At 43.2% G+C, this 27,983-nt stretch overlaps 1 protein-coding gene across 6 annotated transcripts in view; it reads right to left on the bottom strand.

Annotated features, from left to right (window-relative positions):
* CPVL (carboxypeptidase vitellogenic like) overlaps positions 1–27,983 on the bottom strand; it is a 125,483-nt gene that overhangs the window by 70,767 nt on the left and 26,733 nt on the right. For all 6 annotated transcript variants that reach the window (XM_043872676.1, XM_043872673.1, XM_043872675.1 and 3 more), the window contains 4 exons: positions 25,263–25,381; positions 5,689–5,803; positions 4,649–4,707; positions 2,741–2,820 (listed from right to left, as the gene is read on the bottom strand). In XM_043872676.1, coding sequence (XP_043728611.1) covers positions 2,741–2,820; positions 4,649–4,707; positions 5,689–5,803; positions 25,263–25,381 — 373 coding nt within the window. The remainder of the gene's footprint in view (positions 1–2,740; positions 2,821–4,648; positions 4,708–5,688; positions 5,804–25,262; positions 25,382–27,983) is intronic.

Genomic DNA, 27,983 nt, shown 5'->3' with positions numbered 1-27,983 from the left:
GAGTGGGTTGCCATTTCCTTCTCCCAGGGCAGAGAAGGTAGATGCAAATGTAACACATTACAGATCCAAGGACAGCTCTGGACTCTGGTCAGCTCTAGTGAAGTCAGGGTCATAGAAATACAAGACATTCAGGATAACTGAGCTGAAAATAATCTCAGCAAAAGCCCCATACCAACAAAAGCCAGACAAGGTATACCTTTAGTCACTGATAGCCTGGCTGAAAGAAGCATAGCAACAGGGATACCAGTGGTTTTGTTCTCTTGCACGAGATGAGGAGCTATCCTCAGTATTCATTCATTCCACATCTAGTATGGCCGGGCCATGATCTCACCTGCACCCTTCATTCAATGCTGTTCTCAATTTAATATATAAAACTGTTTCATAGTCACATTGTTATGAAGTTTTTTTTATTTAGCAATGGGCTTCCCTGGTGGCTCGGATGGGAAAAATCTTCTTGCAATGCAGGACACGCAAGCTCAATCCCTGGGTTGGTAAGATTCCCCTGGAGAAGGGAATGGCTTCTCATTCCAGTATTCTTGTATGGAGAATTCCATGGACAGAGGAGCCTGGTGGCTACAGTCCATTGGGTCGCAAAGAGTCAGACATGACTGACACAGCAAAAAAAAAAAAAAAAGGTCTAAACATCTTGTTTGTGGAAAAAGTTTCATTTCCAAACACACAGAAAAGCAGCCTAAATGTAAATGTCAAACGTCTTTTTAGGAATCTACTCCTCTCAGCTGTGCACTAATAATAGTGAAGTGGAATGGGATTTTCAGAAAAAAAGAAAGATGGTTTTTAAAGGGAGAAAAAGAAAGTTCTACTCTTTAAACCTGTAGTAGCCTGTTTTTAGGTTTCAAAGCGACCTTCTTATTCCAAACACCCATCTGGACAGCTGGGGAGAAGAGTACAGTCACAAAGGGAAACAAATAGTATAAACCATAAAGGAAACAGCTGAAATCAGTTTTCTGCGCTACCCTTGATTAGCTATTTTCCAGTTCTAAGAGCCTGAAGCAAAAAGAACTAAAACAGCTATAAACAATGGATGCTTTGAAATAGGTTCTCTTTACATGTCTTGCAAGAGGAGATGAACCAAATGTCAGCAGTAAATATCTACTCGGAGGGTCAACTGGAAGCTGACCATCCCTGGGGGAGGGGCCGAGAGCCAGAAGAGGAAGGGCAGGGGTGCAAGGCTCTGGCTTAGAGGGTCTGATGTATTTCTTTAATACAGACCCTCCGCCCTCAGGGTGTTTGCTAGTTAAACAACTGAGGGTTTTTTGGAGTTAAGCCAAAAGAGGGTTGGAGGAGGAGGGTATGGGGGATGTAGGTTTCCGACCTGAAAAATGAGAGCTCACAGTCAGTACTAAATGAGGAAGACGTGGCCCTTGAGTTAACTTGTAAGGACTGCCGTCAGGATTATGTCTGTGGCGGGGAAAAGGAGGTGTTTGAGCTGGTGGCAGCGGAGGGACCCCTGCCAGGATCTGGCTAAGGACCCACAGGATCTGGAAGCAGAAGTGTGGGTCCTAGTCAGCTCATCTGGAGATTGAGTGACCGTGTTAAAATAATGGGACATGTGGCGAATGAAAGTGTGCAAGACAGACACCAGCCATGTCATTTTCTGGGGCAGCAGAGAAGAAACATCTCTGGGAGAGAGGCTGAAAAGTTCCTCTTTCCTCTTCCCTGCCCCCACCCCTCCCAACCATCGCCTTGGGGAGAAAGAAGAATAAAACGGAAAGCTTTTGTCAGAGATCAAAAAACACTGACTCCTATTAGATTCACTTTCACTTTGGGGATTGGTTGGGTTTGCTCACCAATTAGCAGACGGGGTGTTTGGTGAAAATAGAGGGGCAGCATAGAGGAGCTGGTTAACTCTTTTTGGAGACTAGGATTCTTTCAGCAAATTATTACAAGGCGTAGGGTTGGGGGTGGGGTGGGGGAGGGCCCTAGTGATCGGAAAGAATCCAGGACCTGGGCTCTAGTAATAATTTACAGACTGTGAAACAAAATGACCAAATAAGAAAGGTCACTTTAAGAAAATGTACTAAAAATAGCTATAATGAATGTAAGAAAAGAGAAAGGAAGATATTATATGTATACTGTTTGATCAGGTTTACAACTTCACATCTTCCTTAATATTTTATGTAAAAGAATAACTCTGTAATCTGAAAAGAAAAGTAAGAGACTAGCTAGCAAGCTGAGCTTTCAGCTTGGAAAAGGCATGAAGGAGAAACACAGGAGTGAAAAACTGTATTTTGTGATGGCCACAAAAGGACTCCTGGGAAAGAAAACAAACAAACATCTGAGATGTTGTTTCTTGGCAAATTCAAAGTTCAATATATAAATAATGTTGACAGCAAGCAGAAACCTCTCAGGCAGCTAGTTGAAAGGCTGGAAAAGTATATTTGGTTGAATAATTCTGCTGTTTCTATTGTTTTTCAAAGGATATTTTTTACAAAATTACACCTTAAGATTTAAGTTCTTCTTGCTACTTTGTCTGCTGGCCACTTCACAGTTATCAATTATAACATAACAAAATGGAAAACAGGCCATGTATGTATGTGTATGTGTGTGTGTGTGTGTGCGTGCGTGCAAGCACTCCTCACGTAGAAGCATTCTTACAAGATCTTCAGGAACTGGACTATGATGACCAATCAATAATACTTCTACTACTGGAGGAATTTTCATATTGAAATAGAAAATCATTTGGTTTGAAGATGGCCAAAAGAAAGCCAGGGTCTTTTACCTGTATAAGTTTCGGGCCACGTCATCCTCATCTATCGCATATCCATGGACATGGTCAGTAAAACTGAAACCTGTGCCCACCTGAAGATGAAATAAATAAGCAGGTATAAACAGAGAGAAATGCACATCCTGCTGAGGGACACCACATGGGAAGGAAATCAACATTATTCCCAAGGTCATGCCTTTGGCCTCAGCTTTTCAGCATCACCCCTGTGCACTCATCCATGCTCACAGAAGGATGCTGCATGTCACCATGTCCCCCTTCCCTCTGCTGAGCCCAAATAAACTGGCAGTGCAAAGCTCTTCTCTGATCCTGCAGTGGGGACCCTTCCAGATGATTATTTAAGGATGAGAAGCTCACCATTCCTGGCCCCTGCTACAGTATCAAAAGACAAAGTCTCTGAAACCTGGAAGGTGCACTGCTCTGTCCTACTAAGAAGGAACTCTCTATTGGCCAAAGATAAAAGCTAGTTGTGTGTGTGTGTACACAGTTTTTTCCCCCATTTCTTTACTTGTGATAAATATGGCCACTAAGCCCTTTCACCTTCAGCAGATAAGGGGTTTTAAAATAAAGATTAGCTTTAAACTAATAGTTCCTTATTCCTGGAAGTTCATAGACAACTGAGTAAATCAACAGAAAAAGCTACTACTTATTTTGGGTCAACAACATGTACAAGGAATGCACCCCCACCATATACATCAGTTGTAAATATTTTTGATTTTTTATTTTTTTCCAAACAGCCAAGGGAACAGGACATTTTATTAGACTTTAATGTAAACATGAAATTATAGACTAGGAAAGAAGATGGCTGACAAAACATGATGGGGGGCAAGAATGTTGGATTTTTTCCTTCCTATTTTTCTGTTTTCTCTTTGAACCATCTGAGAAGTGAAAGAAGTTAGATTAGAGGTCAGATACTCCCAATCTGCAGGAGTTGACCCTAAAGTTACTCTCCTATATTGCAGTTTATTTGATTTGATTTCATAAAAACTTCCCAAGGAGAATTGTGCTTTTGCTCTCCCTGAGATGAGGCATTCAGCTCACTGTGATAAGTGAAAGGGGCTAGTTTTGACTTTTTATATCAGAGCTCTATTTGAAAGATGAGGTGTTCCCATGCTATTAAAAAAAACCCCAAGTTATAGAGAAACCCATATTATCAGTAGACAGAAAGTCATCCCTTCCTGGATGGTATAACTCAGTGAAGAGGACATTTCATAAGACCAGAAATGAGGGAAGGAGAGAAAGCAGCAAGGAAAACTCCCAAACTTGGATATAATGGTACATATTAGAAAAATTAAATCTCAATTTTTAAAAAATTTTTAATTGGAGGGTAATTGCTTTATTGTGTTGGCTTCTGCCATACGACAATATGAATCAGCCATAGGTATACATAAGTCCCCCGCCTTGGACCTCCCCCTCAGCCTGTATCCCATCCCACCCTCTAGGGTGTCACAGGGCACCATTGAGCTCCTGTGTTACACAGTAGCTTCCCATTAGTTAGCTATTTCACATGTGGCAATGTACGTGTTTCAACGCTGAAGGAAGGGTGGGACAAATCAAATCAAATGTGTTTTTTAAATAGACAATTATAGGGGCTTCCTTGGTGCTCCAAGAGTTAAGACTTAGTGCTCCCAAGGCAGGGAAACCAGGTGGGAACCCTGGTCAGGGAACGAGATCCTGCACGCGGCAACTAAGACCCCATTTAGGCCGTAACTAAGACCCCATTTAGGCCGTAACTAAGACCTGGAGCAGCCCAATAAAAATTAAAATTATTTAAAAAATAAAATAGACAATTATATTTTAAAAAGAAAAAAATCTGGTGTTTTTCTACTTAATAAATGTACTTAATGAAAGAGAAAAAGACTAGAGAGGCCAACACTGCCATTTCATAGAACCCCAGGTACTCACGGGATTATCAACGTAGAGCATGGAAAACGTAGTGGTCCAAGGAAAGTCTCTGGCACCCACTAGTAAAGCAGAGAAGAGGCTTGAGACTGAGTCCTTAATAAAACATTCCACCTAACGTCTAGCTCTGGTTTGGAGCCCAACACTCCCACTCTCCCCTCCAGTTTGGGGAACTCTTGGTGTCCCTCTGACCCTGTGTCACTCTGGCCCTGCATCACTGTCCTGCAGCAGGAACAGACACCAGCTGTTTTTCCTCCTCCCCTCCTCTCCTTTACTTTTCCTGGAACCAGAGAGTGTCTACATCTAAGATGAACTTTGGAAACAAAACCCCATGCAACTGCCCCATGCAGAAACACCCATCACCTACAGATGCAATAAACCTATCTGTCCAATTGAGTGAATCCTCTTTAACCTCTGATTCTCCAGAATCTTCCCTCCCATCCAACACTGAAGAGACCCACAACTTCAACAGAATTGCGTACATAAGTATACCAAGTCACAAACTGGTTTACCCTCCAAATTCTGACTTGGGGAAAGTAAACAATCTCCTCTCCCCTAAAACTGAGGTGGAGATAAACCTGGGTTAGAGCTGGATGTAGCTCCTTCTCCATTCCTTCCCGTGCCCCTCAGCACCTTGTTTCCAAGATATCTGATCATTTGTGTGGCTGAACTGTACGCCATTCAGGTTATATGAATAATTAGGGATATAATTCCACCCACTTGTCCCATGCAAAAGGTCTCACCCAGACAGTAATAGATGCCAAATGTTTTCATAAGTCTGGATTGCTTGAGTCAGCAGTAGACTAGCAGAACAAAGCAGGGAACCTTTCACCCAAATTTCAAGGCAGAAAGCAGCCCCGTCAGGACACTCACCCTGCTGGCTCCTCCTTCCTTCAGACACTGCCAGAAAATTACGTTTTCATAATCTGAAACTGTAAAGCTATTTCTAGGGGTTCATTGTTCACACTAAGTTATTTCTAAAGCAGATATAAGGTTCAAAGGAAGAACTCTCCATGGGAAACCAGAGTCCAAGCAATACTTACAAGTCATGTTTTCTCTGACAATGTAAGGTCCATGTTCCACAAAGAGACCAAACATGGATGAGCCTCCTGGCCCCCCTTGCAGCCAAAGGACAACTGGCGCTTTCTGTGGCTCTATCTAGAAAGGACAAAGAACCCAGTGAATGCACAGAGTGCTAAGGCTTCAGGAAATCCGCAAGCAAACTCACCTAAATCCTCTGTCTTTCACAGCCTTGACCAAGTCTCATCAAACCTTCCCCATGACCACTCTCTACAGAAGTAAAGCGCTGCCATTTCTTGTTTAGAATTAGTATTTATTTCACATGCTGGTATCTATCTTGTGTAGTTAAGTCTTTTCTCGCCAATAGCCAGAATACCCAGGAATAATAAAAGATTTGCCTTTGTATATCCTCAGGAGCGGTGGCCATGAGGAGATACCCCATGTCCAAGGTAAGGAGCAGCAGCTGCGCTTTGCTGGAGCAGCTGTGAAGAGATATCCCACTTCCAAGGTAAGAGAAACCCAAGTAAGAGGGTAGATGCTGAGAGAGGGCATCAGAGGGCAGACAGACTGAAACCACAATCACAGACAACTAGCCAATCTGATCACAGGACCACAGCCTTGTCTAACTCAATGAAACTAAGCCTTGCCATGTGGGACCACCCAAGACAGACAGGTCATGGTGGAGAGGTCTGACAGAATGTGGTCCACTGGAGAAGGGAATGGCAAACCACTTCAGTATTCTTGCCTTGAGAACCCATGAACAGTATGAAAAGGCAAAAAGATAGGACACTGAAAGATGAACACCCCAGGTCGGTAGGTGCCCAATATGCTACTGGAGATCAGTGGAGCCAAAGCAAAAACAACACCCAGTTGTGGATGTGACTAGCGATAGAAGCAAGGTCCAATGCTGTAAAGAGCAATATTGCATAGGAACCTGGAATGTTAGGTCCATGAATCAAGGCAAATTGGAAGTGGTCAAACAGGAGATGGCAAGAGTGAACATTGACTGTTACTCTTTTAGGAATCAGCAAACTAAAATGAACTGGAATGGGTGAATTTAACTCATATGACCATTATATCTACTACTGTGGGCAGGAATCCCTTAGAAGAAATGGAGTAGTCATCATAGTCAACAAAACAGTCAGAAATGCAGTACTTGGATGCAATCTCAAAAACGACAGAATGAACTCTGTTCGTTTCCAAGGCAAACCACTCAATATCAAGGTAATCCAAGTCTATGCCCCGACCAGTAACGCTGAAGAAGCTGAAGTTGAATGGTTCTATGAAGACCTACAAGACCTTTTAGAACTAATACCCAAAAAAAGATGTCCCTTTCATTATAGGGGACTGGAATGCAAAAGTAGGAAGTCAAGAAACACCTGGAGTAACAGGCAAATCTGGCCTTGGAGTACAGAATGAAGTAGGGCAAAGGCTAATAGAGTTTTGCCAAGAGAACACGCTGGTCATAGCAAACACCCTCTTCCAACAACACAAGAGAAGACTCTACACATGGACATCACTAGATGGTCAACACAGAAATCAGACTGATTATATTCTTTGCAGCCAAAGATGAAGAAGCTCTATACAGTCAGCAAAAACAAGACTGGGAGCTGACTGTGGCTCAGACCATGAACTCCTTACTGCCAAATTCAGACTTAAATTGAAGAAAGTGGGGAAAACCACTAACCCATTCAGGTATGACCTAAATCAAATCCCTTATGATTATACAGTAGAAGTAACAAATAGATTTAAGGGACTAGATTTGACAGAGTGCCTGATGAACTCTGGACAGAGGTTCATGACATTGTACAGGAGACAGGGATCAAGACCATCTCCAAGAAAAAGAAATGCAAAAAAGCAAAATGACTGTCTGAGGAGGCCTTACAAATGCTTTGAAAAGAAGGGAAGTTCAAAGCAAAGGAGAAAAGGAAAGATATACTCATTTGAATGCAGAGTTCCACAGAATAGCAAGGAGAGAAAAGAAAGTCTTCCTCAGCGATCAATGCAAAGAAATAGAGGAAAACAATAGAATGGGAAAGACTAGAGATCTTTTCAAGAAAATTAGAGATACCAAGGGAACATTCCATGCAAAGTTGGGCTCAATAAAGAATATAAATGGTATGGACCTAACAGAAGCAGAAGATACTAAGAAGAGGTAGCAAGAATACACAGAACTGTACAAAAAAGATCTTCATGACCCCAGATAATCACGATAGTGTGATTACTCACCTAGAGCCAGACATCCTGGAATGTGAAGTCAAGTAGGTCTTAGGAAACATCACTAGAATAAAGCTAGTGGAGGTGATGGGATTCCAGTTGAGCTATTTCAAATCCTAAAAGATGATGCTGTGAAAGTGCTGCACTTAATATGCCAGCAAATTTGGAAAACTCATTAGTGGCCACAAGACTGGAAAAGGTCAGTTTTCATTCCAATCCCCAAAACAGGAAATATGAAAGGATGCTCAAACTACTGCACAATTGCACTCATCTTACATGCTAGTAAAGTAATGCTCAAAATCCTCCAAGCCAGGCTTCAGCAATACGTGAATCATGAACTTCCAGATGTACAAGCTGGTTTTAGAAAAGGCAGAGGAACCAGAGATCAAATTGCCAACATCCGCTGGATCATAGAAAAAGCAAGAGAGTTCCAGAAAAACATCTATTTCTGCTTTATTGACTATGCCAAAGTCTTTGACTGTGTGGATCACAATAAACTATGGAAAACTCTGAAACAGATGGGAATACCAGACCACCTGACCGACCTCTTGAGAAACCTGTATGCAGATCAGGAAGCAACAGTTAGAACTGGACATGGAACAACAGACTGGTTCCAAATAGGAAAAGGAGTACGTCAAGGCTGTATACTGTCACCCTGCTTATTTAACCTATATGTAGAGTACATCATGAGAAACACTGGGCTGGAGGAAGCACAAGCTGGAATCAAGATTGCCAGGAGAAATATCAATAACTCAGATAAGCAGATGACACCACCCTTATGGCAGAAAGTGAAGAAAAACTAAAGGGGCCTCTTGATGAAAGTGAAAGAGGAGAGTGAAAAAGTTGGCTTAAAGCTCAACATTCAGAAAACTAAGATCATGGCATCCAGTCCCATCACTTCATGGCAATTAGATGGGGAAACAAACAGTGGAAACAGTGGCTGAATTTATTTTTGAGGGCTCCAAAATCACTGCAGATGGTGATTGCAGCCAAGAAATTAAAAGACGCTAACTCCTTGGAAGGAAAGTTATGACCAACCTAGACAGCATATGAAAAAAGAGACATTACTTTGTCAACAAAGGTCCATCTAGTCAAGACTATGGTTTTTCCAGTAGTCATGTATGGATGTGAGAGTTGGACTACAAAGAAGGCTGAGCACCGAAGAATTGTTGCTTTTGAACTGTGGTGTTGGAGAAGACTCTTGAGAGTCCCTTGCACTGCAAGGAGATCCAACCAGTCCATCCTAAAGGAGATCAGTCCTGGGTGTTCATTGGAAGGACTGATGTTGAAGCTGAAACTCCAATACTTTGGCCACCTGATGCGAAGAGCTGACTCATTTGAAAAGACTCTGATGGTGGGAAAGATGGAAGGCAGGAGGAGAAGGGGATGACAGAGGATGAGATGGTTGGATAGCATCACTGACTCAATGGACAAGAGTTTGGGTGGACTCTGGGAGTTGGTGATGGACAGGGAAGCCTGGCGTGCTGCAGTCCATGGGGTTGCAAAGAGTCAGACATGACTGAGTGACTAAACTGAACTGAACTGAACTGATTCCCAGCATACTGCCTAGGGTGGTGGCGGTGGTTTAGTCACTAAGTCATGTCTAACTCTTTCCGACCCTATGGACTGTAGGCTGCCAGGTTCCTCTGTCAATGGGGATTCTCCAGGCAAGAATAATGGAGTAGGTTGCCATTTCCTTCTCCAGGGAATCTCCCCGACCCAGGCATCAAATCTGCATCTCTTGCATTTCCTGGCTTGGCAGGCAGATTCTTTACCACTGAGCCACCTGGCTCAGTTTTATATATATATTTAGGGCTTCCCTCGTGGCTCAGATAGTAAAGAGTCCGCCCGCAATGCGGGAGACCTGGGTTCAATCCCTGGGTTGGGAAGATCTCCTGGAAGAGGAAATGGCAACCTACTCCAGTATTCTTCTCTAGAGAATCCCCATGGACAGAGGAGCCTGGCAAACTATAGTCTATAGGGTCACAAAGAGTCAACATAGCACAGAACAGTATACATACATTTAAGCTCTTTAAGCCTTCCGGGGACTCTCCCATTCGACCAACATATTCCCAAAGAGACATAACAAGGAATCCACCCTCCTCAGTGACAATCTGCTCCCTTCACCGAGAGTCCAAACTGACTTTCTAATTTTATTTACAGAGATGGTGTTCACTAACTTCATTCAACTCAATGAATTGAGAAGCAGCAGGCAGGACCTGAGTCATATAGTCCATGCAAATGATAGCAACAAAACCCCACAGAAGGTGTAGATTTATTTAAGAGATATGGCCAATGTAAATAAGGAAAGGCCACTGGCAGGGTGGGATGCTGGAAATGAGTTACAACACCACCACCCTCAGTGACAGAGGTGTCTTTACTTCTTTCACTCAGCACCTTGTAGGGGTCGGCACCATGCTACGAGAAGATCCTGGCAGAGCAGTGAGTGAAAAAGACAACTCTTTGCCCTCCTCAAGCTTACATTTCATGAAAAATACAGACAGTAAGTAAATGAATAAACACGATGATTAAAGAGTGTAGAGATGAAATAGTGTTAGTATTAGCCACTTGGTTGTGTCTCACTCTTTGTGACTGCATGGATTATAGCCTCCCAGGCTCCTCTGTTCATGGAATTCTCCAAACGAGAATACTGGAGGAGGTTGCCATTTCCTTCTCCAGGGGATCTTCCTGACCCATGGATCGAACCCGGTTCTCCTGCATGTTTTTGGCAGATTCTTTACTATCTAAACCATTAAGGAGAGGAAATAAGGGTGATATCAAGAGAGAGAGTGAGGGCTGACAAAGAGGTACTTCTTTTGGACACACAATCAGGGAAGTTCTCAGTGAGATCCGGAGAGCACAGCTGAGACTTGGGAGCCACGAAGGATTCAGCCACAAGGAGAGCCAGGAAATGGTGCTGTAGATGGAAGAAAATGATAGAGAAGTCCTCAAGCCAAAGAAGAACTGAGTGTGAAAGCAGCGAGTATAGGTGGCCTGGCCCTACGTGAATCCTTGGGAGCAGTCCGAAGGAAGGCCCACTTGGTCTCCACAAGGCCAAGGCAGGATGTGACTGTGAGCCCTCACATGATGTCATGGCTCACTTGATGTGTAATCAGTCATGTTTGGCCAGAAAGGATCCTACTGCTTTGGCCCAGAATGAAATCCTGCAACCCCTCCCTTAGCCCAGTCACATGGAGACATGTCACTTCTGCATTAGAAAGGTGGAGTGGACTGATGCATCCACCTGGATGATGTGAGAAGGTGGTGGGCAGAAGGCAAGAGAAATGCAAGGGGAGGGGGGATCTGTGACCTGTGGCTAAGAACCTGGAAGAAGAGCTGAGCTTGCAGGGTTCTAACCATGAGGAGAGTGGGGACAAAGGAATTTCAAAATCTACAGGGTCTTTGGCAGCTTTGGGAAGAGGCCAAGGGAGTGTGCCAAGAGAGCAGGGATGGTCAGAACAGCCACAGGCTGGAGAGGAGCCTCCTTCGGAGAGGCTACCTGGGACCCAGTCTCCAGTGTTAAGGAATTAAATGAGATAATATTTACCAAGCCCTTGCAGCAAAACCTAATGCATGATAAAAGGACATTAAGCACAAATGATTAGTAAGGAAACAGGTAGAAAAGGTAGGAGCCCAGAGGCAAACTGGGAACTCAGGTCAGCAGGGCTGTAGTTCTAAGAGTGAGCAGAGCATATCAGATAAAGTCTGTGAGCTCTTGTCTCAAACTGGATTCCAATCTGAGCGTTACTATCCACTAGCTGGCTGACGTTAGGTAAGGTGGCTAAGCTCTTTGGACCTCAGTTTCCCCACCTGTAAAATGGGGATCAATCATAGTACCTATGCCACGTAGTGGTTGGGAGGACTAAATATATTAATTTTCATAACGCCTAGTAAGTGGCATATAGTGCATGTTCTTAAATGCTAACTATTGCTGTAAGAAAGAAATACCAGGAATTTATAAGACAGTTTTCATGTAAACCATTTATTAATGGGAGAACAAGAAAAGTGAATTGTTTGCTGTTCTTTGCTCCTTTGGCCATCTTACCTGGTCAGTTTTTCACTAGTTAGTTCTCTTGACTAAAGTGTTGAAAATGTTCATAGAGAATTCAAGAGAAGCAGGAACTTATAAGCTGAAGCAAAAACAAATTAAAATCAAAGCCAGCCTTGTAAAACCACTGTGGGAGAGCAGTGTGGCCCAGGAACGGGTAGCCAGACAGGTGCTGGTTCTACCTGGCCACGTGATAGCTATGTGATCCTGCCCTCAGATTCCTCCAGCCCTCTGCTTCCTCATCCATCAGAAGGCAATAATGCCCACCTCACAGGCTTGCCTGAGGACCCTGATGAGAAGATGTATCACGAAATGATATTGTCAACTATGCTGTGCTGAATAAATGTAACTAGCTCTGCCCTAGCCTGCCTGGCCCCAACTATGTGTGTTTTGTTTGAATAAGTGATTTTTTTTTTTTTAATCTCCCTTCCAGTCCTCTATGGGATTTGCTAGTGGCTCAGATGGTAAAGAATCTGCCTGCAGTGCAGGAGGCCCTGGCTCCATCCCTGGGTCAGGAAGATCCCCTGGAGAAGGGAATGGCAACCCACTCCAGTATTCTTACCTGGAGAATACCATGGACAGAGGAGCCTGGTGGGCTACAGTCCATGGGGGTCACAAAACACGACTTCTGATCCTCTAACTTGCTACTCGATACCACTCCCCAGGACCATCTTCAGCTTGTATTGATTCAGCAGTAGGAGAGTTAAGGAGTGGAGAGAAGATGGAATCTACATGAAAGTGGTTCCAGCCTCCAGTGTGTAAAATACTATGAGTTCACCCATTCTCGTGGGCCTCCAGTCCCCCACTTCCTTCCTAATATGCATGCGTTTCTAGAAGCCCTGAAGAGCTACACGCGAGCCAGTGGTTCTCAATCTTGACCACTCATTAAAAAAAAAAACAACATGGAAAGCTGTTTTTTTAAAAAAAACTACTGCTTAGGCTCAATAACCAAAGATTCCAATTCAACTGGTCTGGCGTGAGACAGGCATCTGTCTGTTTTAAAAGCTCCCAGGTGGTTAAATGTGCAGGCAGGGCTGAGAAGCTATGAGGGTGAGAGAGTTTTGCCCTCTCGGATGCCCTGGGCCCTCTGCTCTCCACTCCATCCTCCCCTGCTTTTCATGTCTCTTCCTGTGACCTGGCACAATAATGGGACCTCCAGGCTCTCAGAAAAAATAGTCTGACCCTGAGAGGCCACACTACAAAGTCAAGTCTAGTACCTCGGTGCCAAACATCTTTATTATGCAACTTTGAAGCACAGGACACTGCATTCTTGGAATGCTTAAATAATAAGAGATCTGCATACACACCTCCAACCTCAGCTGACCCTGCTCCTCAAATTTACTTTCCTGAAGGAGGTGAATGAGCTCAACAATCTTTGAAGAAATTCATTTTCTTTTAAAGAAAATTCCACACAAACATTGTCTTACTCTGATGTGCAACCAAACTGTGAAGTAAATATTGCCCTTATCTGGAATGAAATGCAAAAATCAGATGTTAGAAAAGAAAGGTTCATGTGTTCAATGCAAAAAGTCCAAGAGTCAGTTATCCCACAGCTTTCAGGCTTTTTAAATATGATATGACATCACAAGGCTTCCCAGGTGGCTCGGTGGTAAAAAAAAATCCACCTGCAATGCAGGAGATGCCAGAGATGTGGGTTCAATCCCTGGGTCAGGAAGATCCCTTGGAGGAGGGCATGGCAACTCACTCCAGTATTCTTGCCTGGAGAATCCTATGGACAGAGGAGCCTGGTGGGCTACAGTCCATGTGGTTGCAAAGAGTCAGACACAACTGAAGTGACTGAACATGCACACACACATGCATGACATCACAACGTCATGACAAACACAGTAATTATGTCAATAATAATAGCATAAAGCTATGCCATAGACATTATTATTATTCTTATGTTCAAGCAGAAGACAGTGAGACACAGAGAAGTTAAGTAACTTGCCCAAGGTCACACAGCTATGAAATAGCATAATTAGAATTCAGACCCTGGAAGTCTAACTCCTTGGGTGATATATTTAGCTCTAAATTGTGGGAATGAAGCCCTTCTCCCACCCCCTACCCCCATTTAGGAAAGAATAAAAGTAAATGAAGACACCCTGAACAAAATTGCAAGACTCAGACTCGAATGAAGTAACAAGCAACTGTTTTACTTCATTTCTAGATTTAGGAAATGAAGGACTTTTAAAGTACTTATTATTCTGAAACTATAATTCAAGAATGTATGAAATGAGAGTGTGTTTATTTTTGTCAAAAATTCAAAAATTTTTACTTAAAGTTTTTCATATCATAAAGAAAATACTTATTCTTACTTTTTTTCAAAGAAGGTATAAAAAATCCCCCTTGCCCCACCAATCCTATTCCCTACAGATGATCATTGGGGTATTTAGTCTTTCAGATTTTTTTCTATACCCTACCCCACCTCCTCACATGTACATATACACATATCTCATAGATGTTACATGTTATGTACATAAATACCTTTTTTCCCCCAAACTAGTCTTACATGACTTAGCAACTGAACAAAAAGAACAATATATAATATTCTATATTTTCTGCATTCACTTAACAGCATGTTGTGGAAATCTCTTCATATATCAGTACATATCATCATCTGGCTGAATAGTCTGACACTCTGAATCTACCATGAAGTATTAATTCATTTAACATAGAACATCAACAGGCATTATTCTAGGGCTGGGGATGCAGGCCAGCTCCCACTCATGGACAGAAAGGATAGTTACTGAAGAAGAACATGGACTGTGGCACCAGACTGCCAGGGTCTAAATTCTAATTATGCTATTTCATAGCTGTGTGACCTTGGGCAAGTTACTTAACGTCTCTGTGTCTCAGGGTCTTCTGCTTGAACATAAGAATAATAATAATGTCTATTGTACAGGACTGTTGTGCAGATTCAGAGTTAATACATGCCCAGCACTTGAACAGTGCCTAGAGTATCTACTTAAGTGTTAGCTCTGGCTACTTTTCTAGTAAAGTGGTAAGACAGGTAATAAATAAGTAATTAAAGAAATGGGTAATATAAAAGAACAATGGGAAGATGTTAGACTGAATACTTAAAGGCAGCCTCTGGTGATGGGCTAACATTTGAAATGTGAATAATCCCTTACAAATAAGCATTTATATATTTAATTAAAAAGAAAAATATCTACCAATGACATATAGGTCAGAGTAGTGTAGCAAGAACTGACGATCAAAAATAAGGGACAAGGAAATTTTAAATATAAAAGAAGGGACAAAAGAATCCTAAATATTTAAGTGAGAAGTCTCTTAACAACAGAATCACAAATCGCCCTCTTCTTCGTGAACCGCAAACTATGGCTTTGCCTTAGAAGCCCTTTCAATTCTTCTGGTGACCCCTGGTGGCCAGTTCATGAACTTGGACACTCCTTCCTCAGGGTTTGTTGCTAAACGAAGGGCCCAGAAGGAGGTAGTTAATCAATTAACTTGTAGATCTCTACTGAAGAAAATTTTACAATCTCTCACATTAACGCATTCCATTATTCATTCTCTATGATGGTGAAAAAATACCCTAGGTCTTAACAGACTGTCATTTGAAGTATTAGAATTCATTTATTAGGTTTAACATTCTGTACATAAGGAGATTCTTCAAAAACGCCCAGCCTCTTCTTCCTTGCTTCCAAATGAGCATAGAGGACTCTATATGAAAACACTAATGAAATGAAACCCTCCTGCCCTACTGCTTCCCACATGAGTAGCATCCTCTTATACTTCGAGTCTTCCTTTTCACCCTGTTCCCCATCAAACCATACCCATCTTTCACTCCATCCTCCTGGGCCCTCCTCTACATCACGCGGTAGAGATAACCTTCTAACTTTACATAATCATTGAAGCAGTACATTCCTACACTGGGGCCGGGGATGCAGTAAACACTTGGAGATTTCAGTACTCTCAGGTAATAAGACTATAGTGTAGACCGAGGACTTATTGGAGTAACCCTAGGGAATCTTAGGTACCCAGTAAGTATTGGAGTAATATTTTCTGCCAATGCCTAGGCCTGAGGACATACTCTAGGCACTCCCTTCCTCCAGCCCCACAAAGGAACACCACACTCTGTAAGAGAAAACAGCAACCTAACCACTATAGACCCAAACCAATGGTACCGCTTAAAATAAGTGCAATTAGTAAATTAATTAAGGCTCCCTTCACACTTCTATATGCAGAGGCTGATCATTTGCTTGGTTTAAGTTAAGTAATATGTTCTGTTGTAATTGAAGTCATTAGTACCCCATGAAACTGTCTTGAAAATTCCAAGTATGTTTGAATGGACTCCCATTTTGCCACACAGGTCCCAGTTCAGCCGATATTTCAGCTGCAATACTAATGATACTAATGAAGGCAGAGGATTTTTATTTAAAGCAATTGGTTTTGTGACTAGAACTGTTAACTAGATACTTAATAACATTTTAATTATACACACATATTCCCAACACATAAAAACAACTTACTTAAGACATTCAGTGCTTTTCAGGGGAATTTTACTCATAGTGGTTCATTTCGAACACTCGCTAAAAACTTCCTATACTATGATAGTTGCCACTGTACCATCATAGGGACAATTAACTTTTTAAAACTTTTTTTCTGTTCTGAAGCCTCCTCATATCACTTCCAAGTTCCCACTGACTCTCATCAAGCTTTGAATTGTCTCATTCATTTGAGCCAACTCACACCCCACTAGAATCTTCTTTACTTTTCTCCTTCCTAACCTTTCTATCTGGCTGTTATTTCTTCATGAGGAAGTTCTGGCTTCTCTGTTCATGCCTTCTTCCAAAACGCTGGACATTAGAAGAATGGGGGAAGGGTGCTGGAGAAAAGGACTGACTTTCCTTTCTTGATGCACAGAAAGAAATGGCTGAAAATGTTTACTTGTTTATCCTTATTAAAATTTCATTTCTCAAAGGCAATGAGGCATATCAAGGTTTCTGCAGAGTCTGAGCATACTTATGGATGGGATGATCCATAATGTATCATTTTTAGCTACTTTTTTTTTGATTTGTCTCACTCATCTACCTTCTATTTTCCCAAATCCCTGATGCTATCAGTACACAGTCAAGAGAAGATAAACAGTGAATGTTTAAAGAAGACAAATGTCTGTGACCTCCACATCTTTACTGTATTATTGGTGAATTTGTAGCCATCAGTGGCAGACATATTTTAAGAGATTTGTCCGAATCACATCCCCTTCTCTAAGTCCATGCACCAACGGAAAGAGCCCATTAGCCATGTTAATTACCACATGACCCAGCACCCTCAGTCTTAGCTCATAGGACCAAGAAAGAACACCTGACCCAAACTGGGCCAATCACACTCTGCCCCCAGGAGAAGTGCTTGTTAATCTCTGTTTACTGCATGGTCCAAGGACAGATAAACTAGGGAACTGTAGGGTAGCCATCTTCTATTAAATGCCTATAGAAGCAAAGCAAGTTGATCTGCAATGAAGCACAAATGAGTAATTCACTGGTCTTAGCAGAATAAGATTGAGACAGAAAGACCAGCTGCCGTGGATCCTGAAAACTTCTCCATGACCACACAGTAAATTTTAACTCTTAAATTTTTCTGTTTTTCAATTTTTTTTTTTAACTTGAAAACACTGACCTTCAATACCATTCTAAGTCCTAGTGTTTGCTCTGGTCTCCATAAGCCATGTTCATCCAGCCCAGGACAAGAGAGGGGATGGAACACCAGAGGTTCTTCTTCCTCACTGAGCCACTTCCTTGGTCTTGGCCAAATGCCAGCATGCTGGGTAGGCATCCTGGGTCCATATTTTAATGTAAATGATATTCATTATAATGGAAGGATAACCATAAATATGTAAAGAGAACTCTAAAGGGTATCTGGGCTGAGGGAGAATGTCCACGGATGAATGAACTCATAAGGTGGGGTGTGGCCCTTCTCAAGCCATGGTCCAGATCTCGTTGGAGAAGCTATGGTTCCAGCCCATTGAGGGGCTGAGAAATTCAGTAAGGTACCCAGGCAAAGTGGGCCAACAACCCCTGGGCAAGTAGGAAAGGCATGCAGGACAGTAGGCTGTGGCTGGCAGGGGCCAGGAATGCAGAGGAAGTCAGGATGTTGGGAGCCTGCTTGCTTGAAGAGCACGGGCAACCAGAAGTCCATGGTGTCCGTGCCAGGAAGGCTGCTGGAAGTGACCCCCTGGGAGGCAGGTGGTCCAGGCTGACGAGAGCATGCCAGAGAAAGTAGGAAGCCTAGGCTGTAGGAAGCCTGCTCACTGGTGAGACCTGTCTGTGAAGGCCACAGACAGGTGGGCACTGGGATGGAGTCCAGTCTATAAACTTGCTGAGGGTCTTCGTGGCCTGGGTGCCCAGCTAAAGCAGAACACCACTGACTGTCCCTCCACACACACTGCTGATGGACTGGGCAGCAGGGCCAAGAGAAAGCAAAACGCCGAACAAGGGACCAAGAAAAGTCAACTTCCTCTGCAATGTCCCTCCAGCACCCTCTACTGACAAAGCTAAATATCATGTTCGCTGAAAATTCAAAACTTGTTAAGTTGGTCAGATATCATTTGAACATAGGGAGTATGAGAAAATATGTCTGGAGATTACACTAGAGAAAGTACCCTGACCTTTAGTTCTCTCTTTCCAAAATCAAGTGAACTGACTAGCTGCACTGGAATCACTGCGGAACTTGATAGAAACACTGATCCCTGGGCCCCCTCCAGACCAAACAAATCAGATCTCTGCTGGGAGGCGTCGCATACTGACCTCGGGGTCTGTCATATTTGTAAAGATCCCAAGTTGTGTCTGACAAGCAGTCGCAAGTTTGGCAGCTGCTGTTCTGTGCCACTTTGTTACTGAAGCAGTCTAAACATCCAGAGGAGGAAGTGAACTGAGGGTGTGCGAAGGCTCTGTGTCTGCACTCCCAGGGTCGGCTGTCTGCTGGCTTCCAGGGACCCTTGGGGACCTGCTCTCCTGTTCTCAGAGAGAATGCCTTTTGCTTTGGCCACAAGCATCAGAGTGGCTCATTGCCTCTGCACCACACTGTGGATGCATGGACTGTATTCACCTAATCCCCCACACTCGTGCTTTTCCTGGCATCAGACTAGGCAGGGTGAGCACCTGCAGGACCCTGAGAGGGAGGGAGCCTCTCAAATGTTGCCTCCAGTCAGGATGGCTGCTATCCAAAAGTCTACAAGCAATAAATGCTGGAGAGGGTGTGGAGAAAAGGGAACCCTCTTACACTGTTGGTGGGAATGCAAACTAGTACAGCTACTATGGAGAACAGTGTGGAGATTCCTTAAAAAACTGGAAATAGAACTGCCATATGACCCAGCAATCCCACTCCTGGGCATACACACCGAGGAAACCAGATCTGAAAGAGGCACGTGCACCCCAATGTTCATCGCAGCACTGTTTATAATAGCCAGGACATGGAAGCAACCTAGATGCCCATCAGCAGACGAATGGATAAGGAAGCTGTGGTACATATACACAATGGAATATTACTCAGCCATTAAAAAGAATTCATTTGAATCAGTTCTAATGAGATGGATGAAACTGGAGCCCATTATATAGAGTGAAGTAAGCCAGAAAGATAAAGACCAATACAGTATACTAACGCATATATATGGAATTTAGAAAGATGGTAATGATAACCCTATACGCAAAACAGAAAAAGAGACACAGATGTACAGAACAGAATTTTGGACTCTGTGGGAGAAGGCGAGGGTGGGATGTTTCGAGAGAACAGCATCGAAACATGTATATTATCTAGGGTGAAACAGATCACCAGCCCAGGCTGGATGTATGAGACAAGTGCTCGGGCCTGGTGCACTGGGAAGACCCAGAGCAATCAGGTGGAGAGGGAGGTGGGAGGGGGCATCGGGATGGGGAATACATGTAAATCCATGGCTGATTCATGTCAATATATGACAAAAACCATTACAATATTGTAAAGTAATTAGCCTCCAACTAATAAAAATAAATGAAAAAAAAAAAAGTAAGATTGGCAAAAAGAAAAAAAAAAAAAATGTTGCCTCCAGGCACCTCCCATGCCTCACCCTATCCCAGCCTTGCTGACTCCTCAATATGATACTGACCTTTCTCCATCACCAGATCGTCAGATTCCAGGAACCCCAGTTATTCTCCTTGGCCTGAGGAATGAGGTAGGGAACTGAGTAAAGGGTGCTTAGCGTGTATGTGTGCTCAGTCACTAATTCATGTCTGACTCTGCAACCCCATGGACTACAGGCCTCTGTCCATGGGATTCTCCAGGCAAGAATACTAGAGTAGGTTTCCATTTCCTACTCCAGGGGATCTTCCCAACCCAAGGACTGAACCCGTGTCCTACCTTTCCTGCAATGCAGGTGGATTCTTCACTGCTGAGCCACTGGGGCAGTCCAAAAGGGGCTTAGACCCAACTCTAGACATCTCAGATTTTGACTCTATGGCAGCTGAATAATCTACAGGTTTTAGATAAATGCATCCAACAAATTGCTCCTATATCTATAAGAAAAACTTAAATGCTGGATACTTTTTCTAATGAAAAGGATGCTAATTTCAAAAAAATAATATGTGATTTTTTACCTTCTTAAACATGAAAAATCCCAACTTTACTTTGTAATTTCCTTTCCCAGTAACAATTAATCCACATTCTTGGCTGGCATCCAACTCCTTCCAATTTGGAATTGCTCCTTATCTCCTGCCTTCTTTAACCTCCCAAATTATGTCTGGTTTTGTTCTGTAGAGTATTTGTGTTAATAGTAGGAAAACTAGTAATGACAGATGATACTGATAATGAAATAATAATAGCATCTCTACTTATTAGATATCAAACACCATTCTGAGACTTTATCATATTATCTCATTTTCTCAAAACCATTGTTCAGTAGGTATTTTGAGCCTCATTTTAAAATAAGGAAACCAATGCTCAGAGAAGTTAAGAATGTGCCCAAGGTCACATCTGGCATAAGGAGTGGAGCCAAGGTTTTATCCAAGCCTGACTCAAGAGCCATATTTTTAACAATTGTAATTTATTGCCCTCCATAATTTGTTTTCTCACAATCAACCTGGGATGATCAAGAGCAAATATTTCTCCAACAGAGATTTTGTTTTAAAGTCTAATTCTGCCCAATTCTAGTTGGGAAACTTGGAGCTAATTATCTAATCTCTGCAATTCTCTTCCAACTGTAAAATGAAGATAGTAATTCCTTCCTCATGTGGTTTTCGTAAGGATTAAAGAAAAATGCACAGTACTTATTAGCACATAGTCAACGCTCAATTAAGAGCAGCTATTATAATTGTTACATTTTTATTGGTTTCATTGTACTTTTTATTCTATGAAAAATGACTATTCATTTCTCATGTTGATTGTGTCCCCCAGCTGCACACCAATTTCAAGTTCTGGAACCCATTATTCATTGATTTGTATATAATAAGAGGGGAGCCTCACAGAAATAACAGGAAACACAATTAATTTGAGAAAGAGCAGTCCAAAAAATTACCCAGGGGCTATTAGAAGTGTGGCATCCTTCCTGGGTCTCTTATTTTCTCTACCTTCAATTTTCGTAAGGGGTCATTTCTCTCCTGATGATCGTATCAGCTGTTCCCCTGTGACAGGCAACAAACTATTATTTCTGCCAAATGAAAGAAACTCTCTTCCATCTCAGTGACCACTGCTTCTCCTTGTCGCATGCTTTATCTCCTTCACCCAAAATGGCCTGGTCCATAATTTATAGCCTGACTGCCTCGGCAGGAAAGGTTGCTTTGGGGCCTTGAAGACCTGGCTACGTGTGTGGGCTCCCCTGAAGGAGGTCTTGGAACTATCTATCCCAGCTGCCATGTGGTGATAACCTGTCAACAGAACTGTCTTTTCATCTCTCTGGGCCTCTCTCCTGAAGCACAGTCTATCACTTCCAATAGAACACTATGTTCATCTTTCATGCCGCAGTGGCCTCAGTTTCAAGTCTTCTGGGACCATCTTAGAATGTGTTTAGGGCTACAATTCTGGGCCCCCAGAGAACATAATCTGGGGGTGCATAGGCAGGTCTTCTTTAACTAAAGGGGGCCCTAACAATCCAGTTATTTTACTGCAAAGGGTTTCAGTCCAGCAACTAGGAGTGAGTGTAAACTCTAAGCCCTTTTCCCTGACCAGCTTTACAGTCCCAGAGCATCACCAGTCTCCTTGATAAAGCAGTCCACCTGCTTAGAGGCAACCTAAAAAGGAGAAGACTGAGTCTTCGTTTTGTTTTTGTTTGATCACTTCCCTGTTTTCACAAATCTGGATCATTACCAAAAAAAAAAAAAAAAGACATCATGCAGAAATCAATGAGGAGCTCACTGGTATCATAACCAGCCTCCAAAGCAGAACAGAGAGTAAGGAATCGGGTTTGGCAGGGCTAGGGTGAGGGTGGAGAGGTAGAGTGCATTGGAGTTGGAGACCCAGCAGTGGCAGGATTAGGAGAGCTGACCCCAAAGGCTGCATTCACCTCTTCAGTCCCCCATTCTAGCCTGCATCCTAGGTAAGTGCATGAGATAACATAACCACCTCCATCAGGGTTTGCCTGCTCTGGCTGTTTCTTTCTGGCAAAAGAAGTTGAGTCACGTTGGGGTCAGGAACACTGAATCCAGGACGGTAGCCTGTAGGCTGAAGCGATGATTTCTGAAGCATGGTTCACCTGCTAATCCTACAATTTGCTAGCCTCTCCTAGTTTATGAGTCAGAATCTCTGGGGAATTTGAAGATCATTCCTAAGTACAATAAAATAAAACAACATATTGTGAATCACTAATCTGGGTGAATTCAAGTATCCATTTTGCACAGAATAAAGGCCTTCAAAGATGTACACATCCGAATCCCCAGAATATGTGAATATGTTAATTCTTAAGAAGAATAAGTTTGTAGATGGAATTAAGGTTGCTATTCAACTGACATTAAAATAGGGAGATTTACCCTGGATTATCCAGGTAGGTCCAAAGTTATCCCAGGGACCTTATATGAAGAGAGAGGCAAAATACAAGAGCAGGGAAGGTGATGAATAAGGAGTTAGCCAAAGTGATGCAATGTGCAAAGTATTCAGCTCACTGATATGGGCTGTGAAGACAGGAAAGGGAGCCATTGAGCCAACATGTGCCAGCAGCTCTAGAAACTGCAAAAGACAAAGAAACCGATTCTCCCCCATAGCCTCCAGGACCGCAGCCCTGCCAGCAACTTGACTTTAGGCCAGTGAGCCCTGTATTGGACTTCTGATCTCTACAACTGTGAAATAATAAATCTGTGTTGTTTAAGTGACTAAATTTGTACAATGGCAATTGAAAACTCATACAACTGCAATTCATGATAAATGCCTGCATTTGCATATTATATACATAGATGTGATACCACAAACCATACAGTATGGTTTCTGAAAGGCATAAAGTTTAAGAGACTTCTAAGAACACAAGGAAATTTCCCACCTGTCAAAAATAGGTCATCCTTCTAGGCTTAATTTATACCAACTGTCCTCAACATCGTTGTGCTGGATATTCGGATATTTTCTTGACCGCTTCTGAAAATCCAGTCTCCACTTGGCTCTGTGCCCTGGTAGGCAGACCTCAATGGACCAGACTCCCTTGCCCTCTAGTTTCCAGTTGGGTGCCCCCAAGAAGGGCTCCAGCAGGAGTCCAGAGGACACTCAGGTGCCAGCCTTGCACTTGTACCCCCATGAGTTCAGTTCAGTTCAGCCTCTCAGTTGTGCCCAACTCTTTGCGACCCCATGGACTGCAGCATGCCAGTTATCCTCTCCATCACCAACTCCTGGAGCTTGCTCAAACTTATGTCCATCAAGTCAGTGATGCCATCCAACCATCTCATCCTCTGCCATCCCCTTCTCCTCCTGCCTTCAGTCCTTCCCAGCTTCAGGGTCTTTTCCAGTGAGTCGGTTCTTCATATCCGGTGGCCAAAGTATTGGAGCTTCAGCTTCAGCATCAGTCCTTCCAATGAATACTCAGGACTGATTTCCTTTACGATTGACTGGTTTGATCTCCTTGCAGTCTAAGGGACTCTCAAGAGTCTTTCCCAGCACCACAGTTCAAAAGCATCAATTCTTAGGTGCTCACCCATGAAAGTGAGTCCTTAAATTTTGTGCTCTAGGAACCTTACTTGCCTCTCACTCAAGTACAATGAGGAAGAAATAAGGGGTCCCGGAGGGGCCTCCCAGAGTGGTGACAGCCTGAAAACTACTATGAGCCCCAGCCACTAAGAACCTGGAATCCCTCACCATTTCTTACAGGCCTTCTCCACTCCCCCACACAACCACCTGATGAACAATCAGAGGCCATGGCTGAGAAAGCAGAAATGAAAAGTCAAGAAAACACAGCCCCACAGTACCAAGGGAAGAAACTTCGTTTAAGCAATTTATGCAGTCATTACACATACAGTGCTGTTAAATGCAAATTGTATGCAAAAGTAAACACTACCCTCCACAGGGATAACTTTTTCTTTGTTTTCTCTGGCTTCTGAAGCAAACTCAATTTGGAAAATAAAAATAGAAAATTACCCTGTGGTGAGATAACATTTATGTATGCATCTCAGTACCTCCTACAATAACCCCCAATAGTATCCATAAGCCTAAAGGGATCTGTCCGTGCTAAAGCACCGTGTGACCTTGAATTGAGCTAAACACAGCTGGTAAAGTACAAGGATAAATGAACCTATGTCTGTATGGATGTGAGGTGAAGAGACCCCTCCTCGGAAGCCATCCTAGGTCACCAGTCCTTCCCAGCCCTCCCCTAATGGCCCACAGAATGAGTTCAGTTCTCTCGCCTTTTATGTCCCCACGGAGTTCTACACAGTACGTGGGTATTGGATGCACAAAGGAGTGAGTATAACAACAATAATTGGTACAGTAAAATCCATAGACAGAGCAGTCAATGCCTGACTAAACGTAGACAGGCTTAGACATGCATGACCTGTGAACTTCAGGGATCTCCCCTCTTCCTGTCCCTCCTTGCTCCCCACCACCCATCCCTGCCCCCAAATATTTTTAGAATAAAGCAACAAAAAGATAGGAAGAAGATCGTGGCAGGAAGAGGATAGCAGCACTAATACTCTGAATAAGTTTGCAAGGAATTTAAAAGTTGGACCTCCCCCACTAACATTTGTTTCCTGCACATAAACAGGAACACTACATGGAATCACTGGCACTTATTTTTAGAAAAAAAAAAATCTAAAAGATTAAAAAAAAAAAACAAAAAAACACCCTTGGGTTGACTGTAGACCGATGTTTCCACCTGGATCAACACAGTCAGCTCTTGAGCACCAGGGTCCCATGCGGGCACTGCTGCAGGCCTACCTTTGCAGGAAAGAACCAGAAGAAAATGTTGCTGTTGTAAGTCTTATTCACGGTGATGTAGCCAGAATAGCTTGTCAAATTCCATCCTGGGAAAGGAGGTACCAAGCTCAACCGTCTCCCTAGTGGGGGAAAAGATGTATAAGGATTAGACAAAAAATAAATGCAGCACTGGCCATCTCCATCTTAGCCAGACTTCTCCCAGGGGCCAGGTCTGGAATGGAGTGATCAGAAAGGCTACAGGGGGATTGCCATAAAGGTGTTTACTGCCCTGGCCAGGTCCACATATTCAACATTCACCTTTTAGCCAAGAAGAAAATCAGCTATCCTCAACTCCACTCTAAAGTTAAATCAAGGTGTTCACACTGGGCCACCTAGAAGGCCAGGGCAGGATAAAGTCACCTAATTCCAAAAGGTGGGGGTGAGGGGTGCAAGAGAAATAACACAGCGAACAAACTCTCAGCCTAGGGAAGCCCTGTGTTCGCCACATCCTTCTGTTGGTGAGAGCAAAGGGCCTGACACTTCCACTAAGGGAAATGAAGTGAGGCGTGTGGGGAGTGGGGATGACTAGGGACGGCTAAGGAGGGTGGGGAGAGGCAGGCAGTGGGACTGGGGGTGATCATGTGGCTACCCAGAGGAAGCCAAACAGGACATGGGACAGTTGTGAAAGGCACAGTTCCTGGTTTTCTTATGGCAGCAAAAGGACAGGGAGGGAGAAAGAGGTAACACTCAGATAGCTGAGGCCGCCCAGGAGTAAACAAAACCGATAGAACTAATATTTCCAAGGCTGATATAACAAGGGTTTTATATTATGTGGTATAATTATTGCCTCCACTTTACAGATGAGAAAGTTAAAAGCACAGAGGGGCTAAGTAACTTGCCCAAGGTCACACAGCCAGTAAAAGAGGGCTGGAATTTAAACCCAGCAGTCAGGCTGCAGAGAGAGCTCCTGCCCCTACCCTGCACAGGGAGTGGAGGGGGAAGCAGTGAATAAGAAAGGATTGGAGAAGGGACAGTAAACAGGTAGGAAGCGGGGCGGGGGGGGGGGGTGGTGGTGGTGGTGGCGAAGTCTGGGTGATGAGGAGAACTTTAGGGGGAACAAAGCAAGTGTCCCTGCTAAAAATGGATCGTTCAAGAATAGCTACTTAAGTCTGAGACTTACTAAGTTGGAGACTGGTTAGTAGAGAGTAGGTAAGGAAGCTCGGTCCTATACATGTGCTACCAACTAGAGATGCCTTCAGTGGGTTGCCGGAGCCCACGGGTCCTGGAATGCTGATTGACAGCGTCTCTTCCCAACTTGGTATTCAGTGACATCACTGATAGCACGTGGTAAGCCATGGTGTAAATGTGGATATTGATCTGTCCACCCTGGACCTTGTGTGAGGATCAAATGAAAGCATGCATATGACCCCTGAGCACAGAGATGCACATAAAATAAGAGCTCGGGCAAAGAAAGGGGTGATTCTCATAAGCCCGTGGGCCACCCCAAGAATAGTCTAGAAGACTTTGCCTTTTTGGGGCCAAGTGCAGATCCCCCAGGAAAAATGAATTCAACTTCTCTACCTCTTCACCATTTTCTTCCCCATGAGATCTATCCCTCCCAATCAAAAAGAAAAAAAAAAAAAAAAAAGGCAACGACGAAAGAAAGATTTTACAGAAAAGGGAGATGTTCAGGGGAAAATAGTGTGTACCTGCCCATTCCCATTCCCCACCGTTCCCTCTTCCCGTCTTTGCTTCCACTCTCAGTTAGCCCAAAGAAAAACCAACTCCAGGGCTGGGCAGTCTTTAAAACAATTCTTTTGGCCATTTTTTGGAGATATAATTGACATACAACATGATACTGGTTTCAGATGTACAACATGATTGAACATTCATACACCATATGTTGTGAAAAGATCACCGCAGTGAGCCTAGTTAACATCCATCACCCTCCACAGCTACAATTTTTATTCTTGCGCTGAGGACTTTTAAGATTTACTCTCTTAGCAACTTTCAAATATGCAAGACAATTTATTAACTCTCCTTACTATGATGTACATCACAGCCCTGGGACTCCTACCTTTTGGAGTTGGAAGTCTGTACCTAAAACACTTTTGAAATAATTTTCACAAAACTATTAACCTTCTCAAAATCCAACAGAGACCCTCCTAAAAAAAGGAGAGCAGAGAACTGAAGACTAAGGGGTTGGGAATGTGTGAGAAGTGAATCCCAGAGGAGTAAACGGGCATTCAAGAAAGACAAGAGAAAAATGAGAAAGGTCAGAGTAGAATGAGAAGAAGAGAAAACATATAATAGAAAGGAGCAGGAGGGAATGGACTTTGGGAGATGGCTGATTGAATCAATTTATCTCTCTGAGACCAGCACAACACGAGGTCTGCTGGCCTGCTCTGAAGATGACTCAGATGCTTACCTGGTCCTCCCTTTCTGACCCTTTCTGAGCATCTCAAAGTTCTATCTCTGTTGCCTTGAACTGACTGGGGTATATTTTCTATCTTCCTTTCTAGATCAAGGGCTATTGGAAAGCAGGGAATTTGTCTTGCTTACCTTTGTACCCCCAGGGACACAGCATGCTGATTGAAACACTTAAGACATTTGATACATACTTGTTAATGAATAAATGTGAATTAACGAACTAAAACAATGCACTCAGACTAGCTCCTTTCTACAAAACTCTCCAAAGGTAGGCAGGCCTTATTAAGATCTTAGGAAATTCAGAAAAATTTT

Source organism: Cervus elaphus, chromosome 18 (genome assembly GCF_910594005.1).
Source record: "Cervus elaphus chromosome 18, mCerEla1.1, whole genome shotgun sequence".
Lineage (NCBI taxonomy): Eukaryota > Metazoa > Chordata > Mammalia > Artiodactyla > Cervidae > Cervus > Cervus elaphus.
Note: the sequence above shows the minus strand (reverse complement) of the source record. Positions and strands in the feature narration are given on the sequence as shown.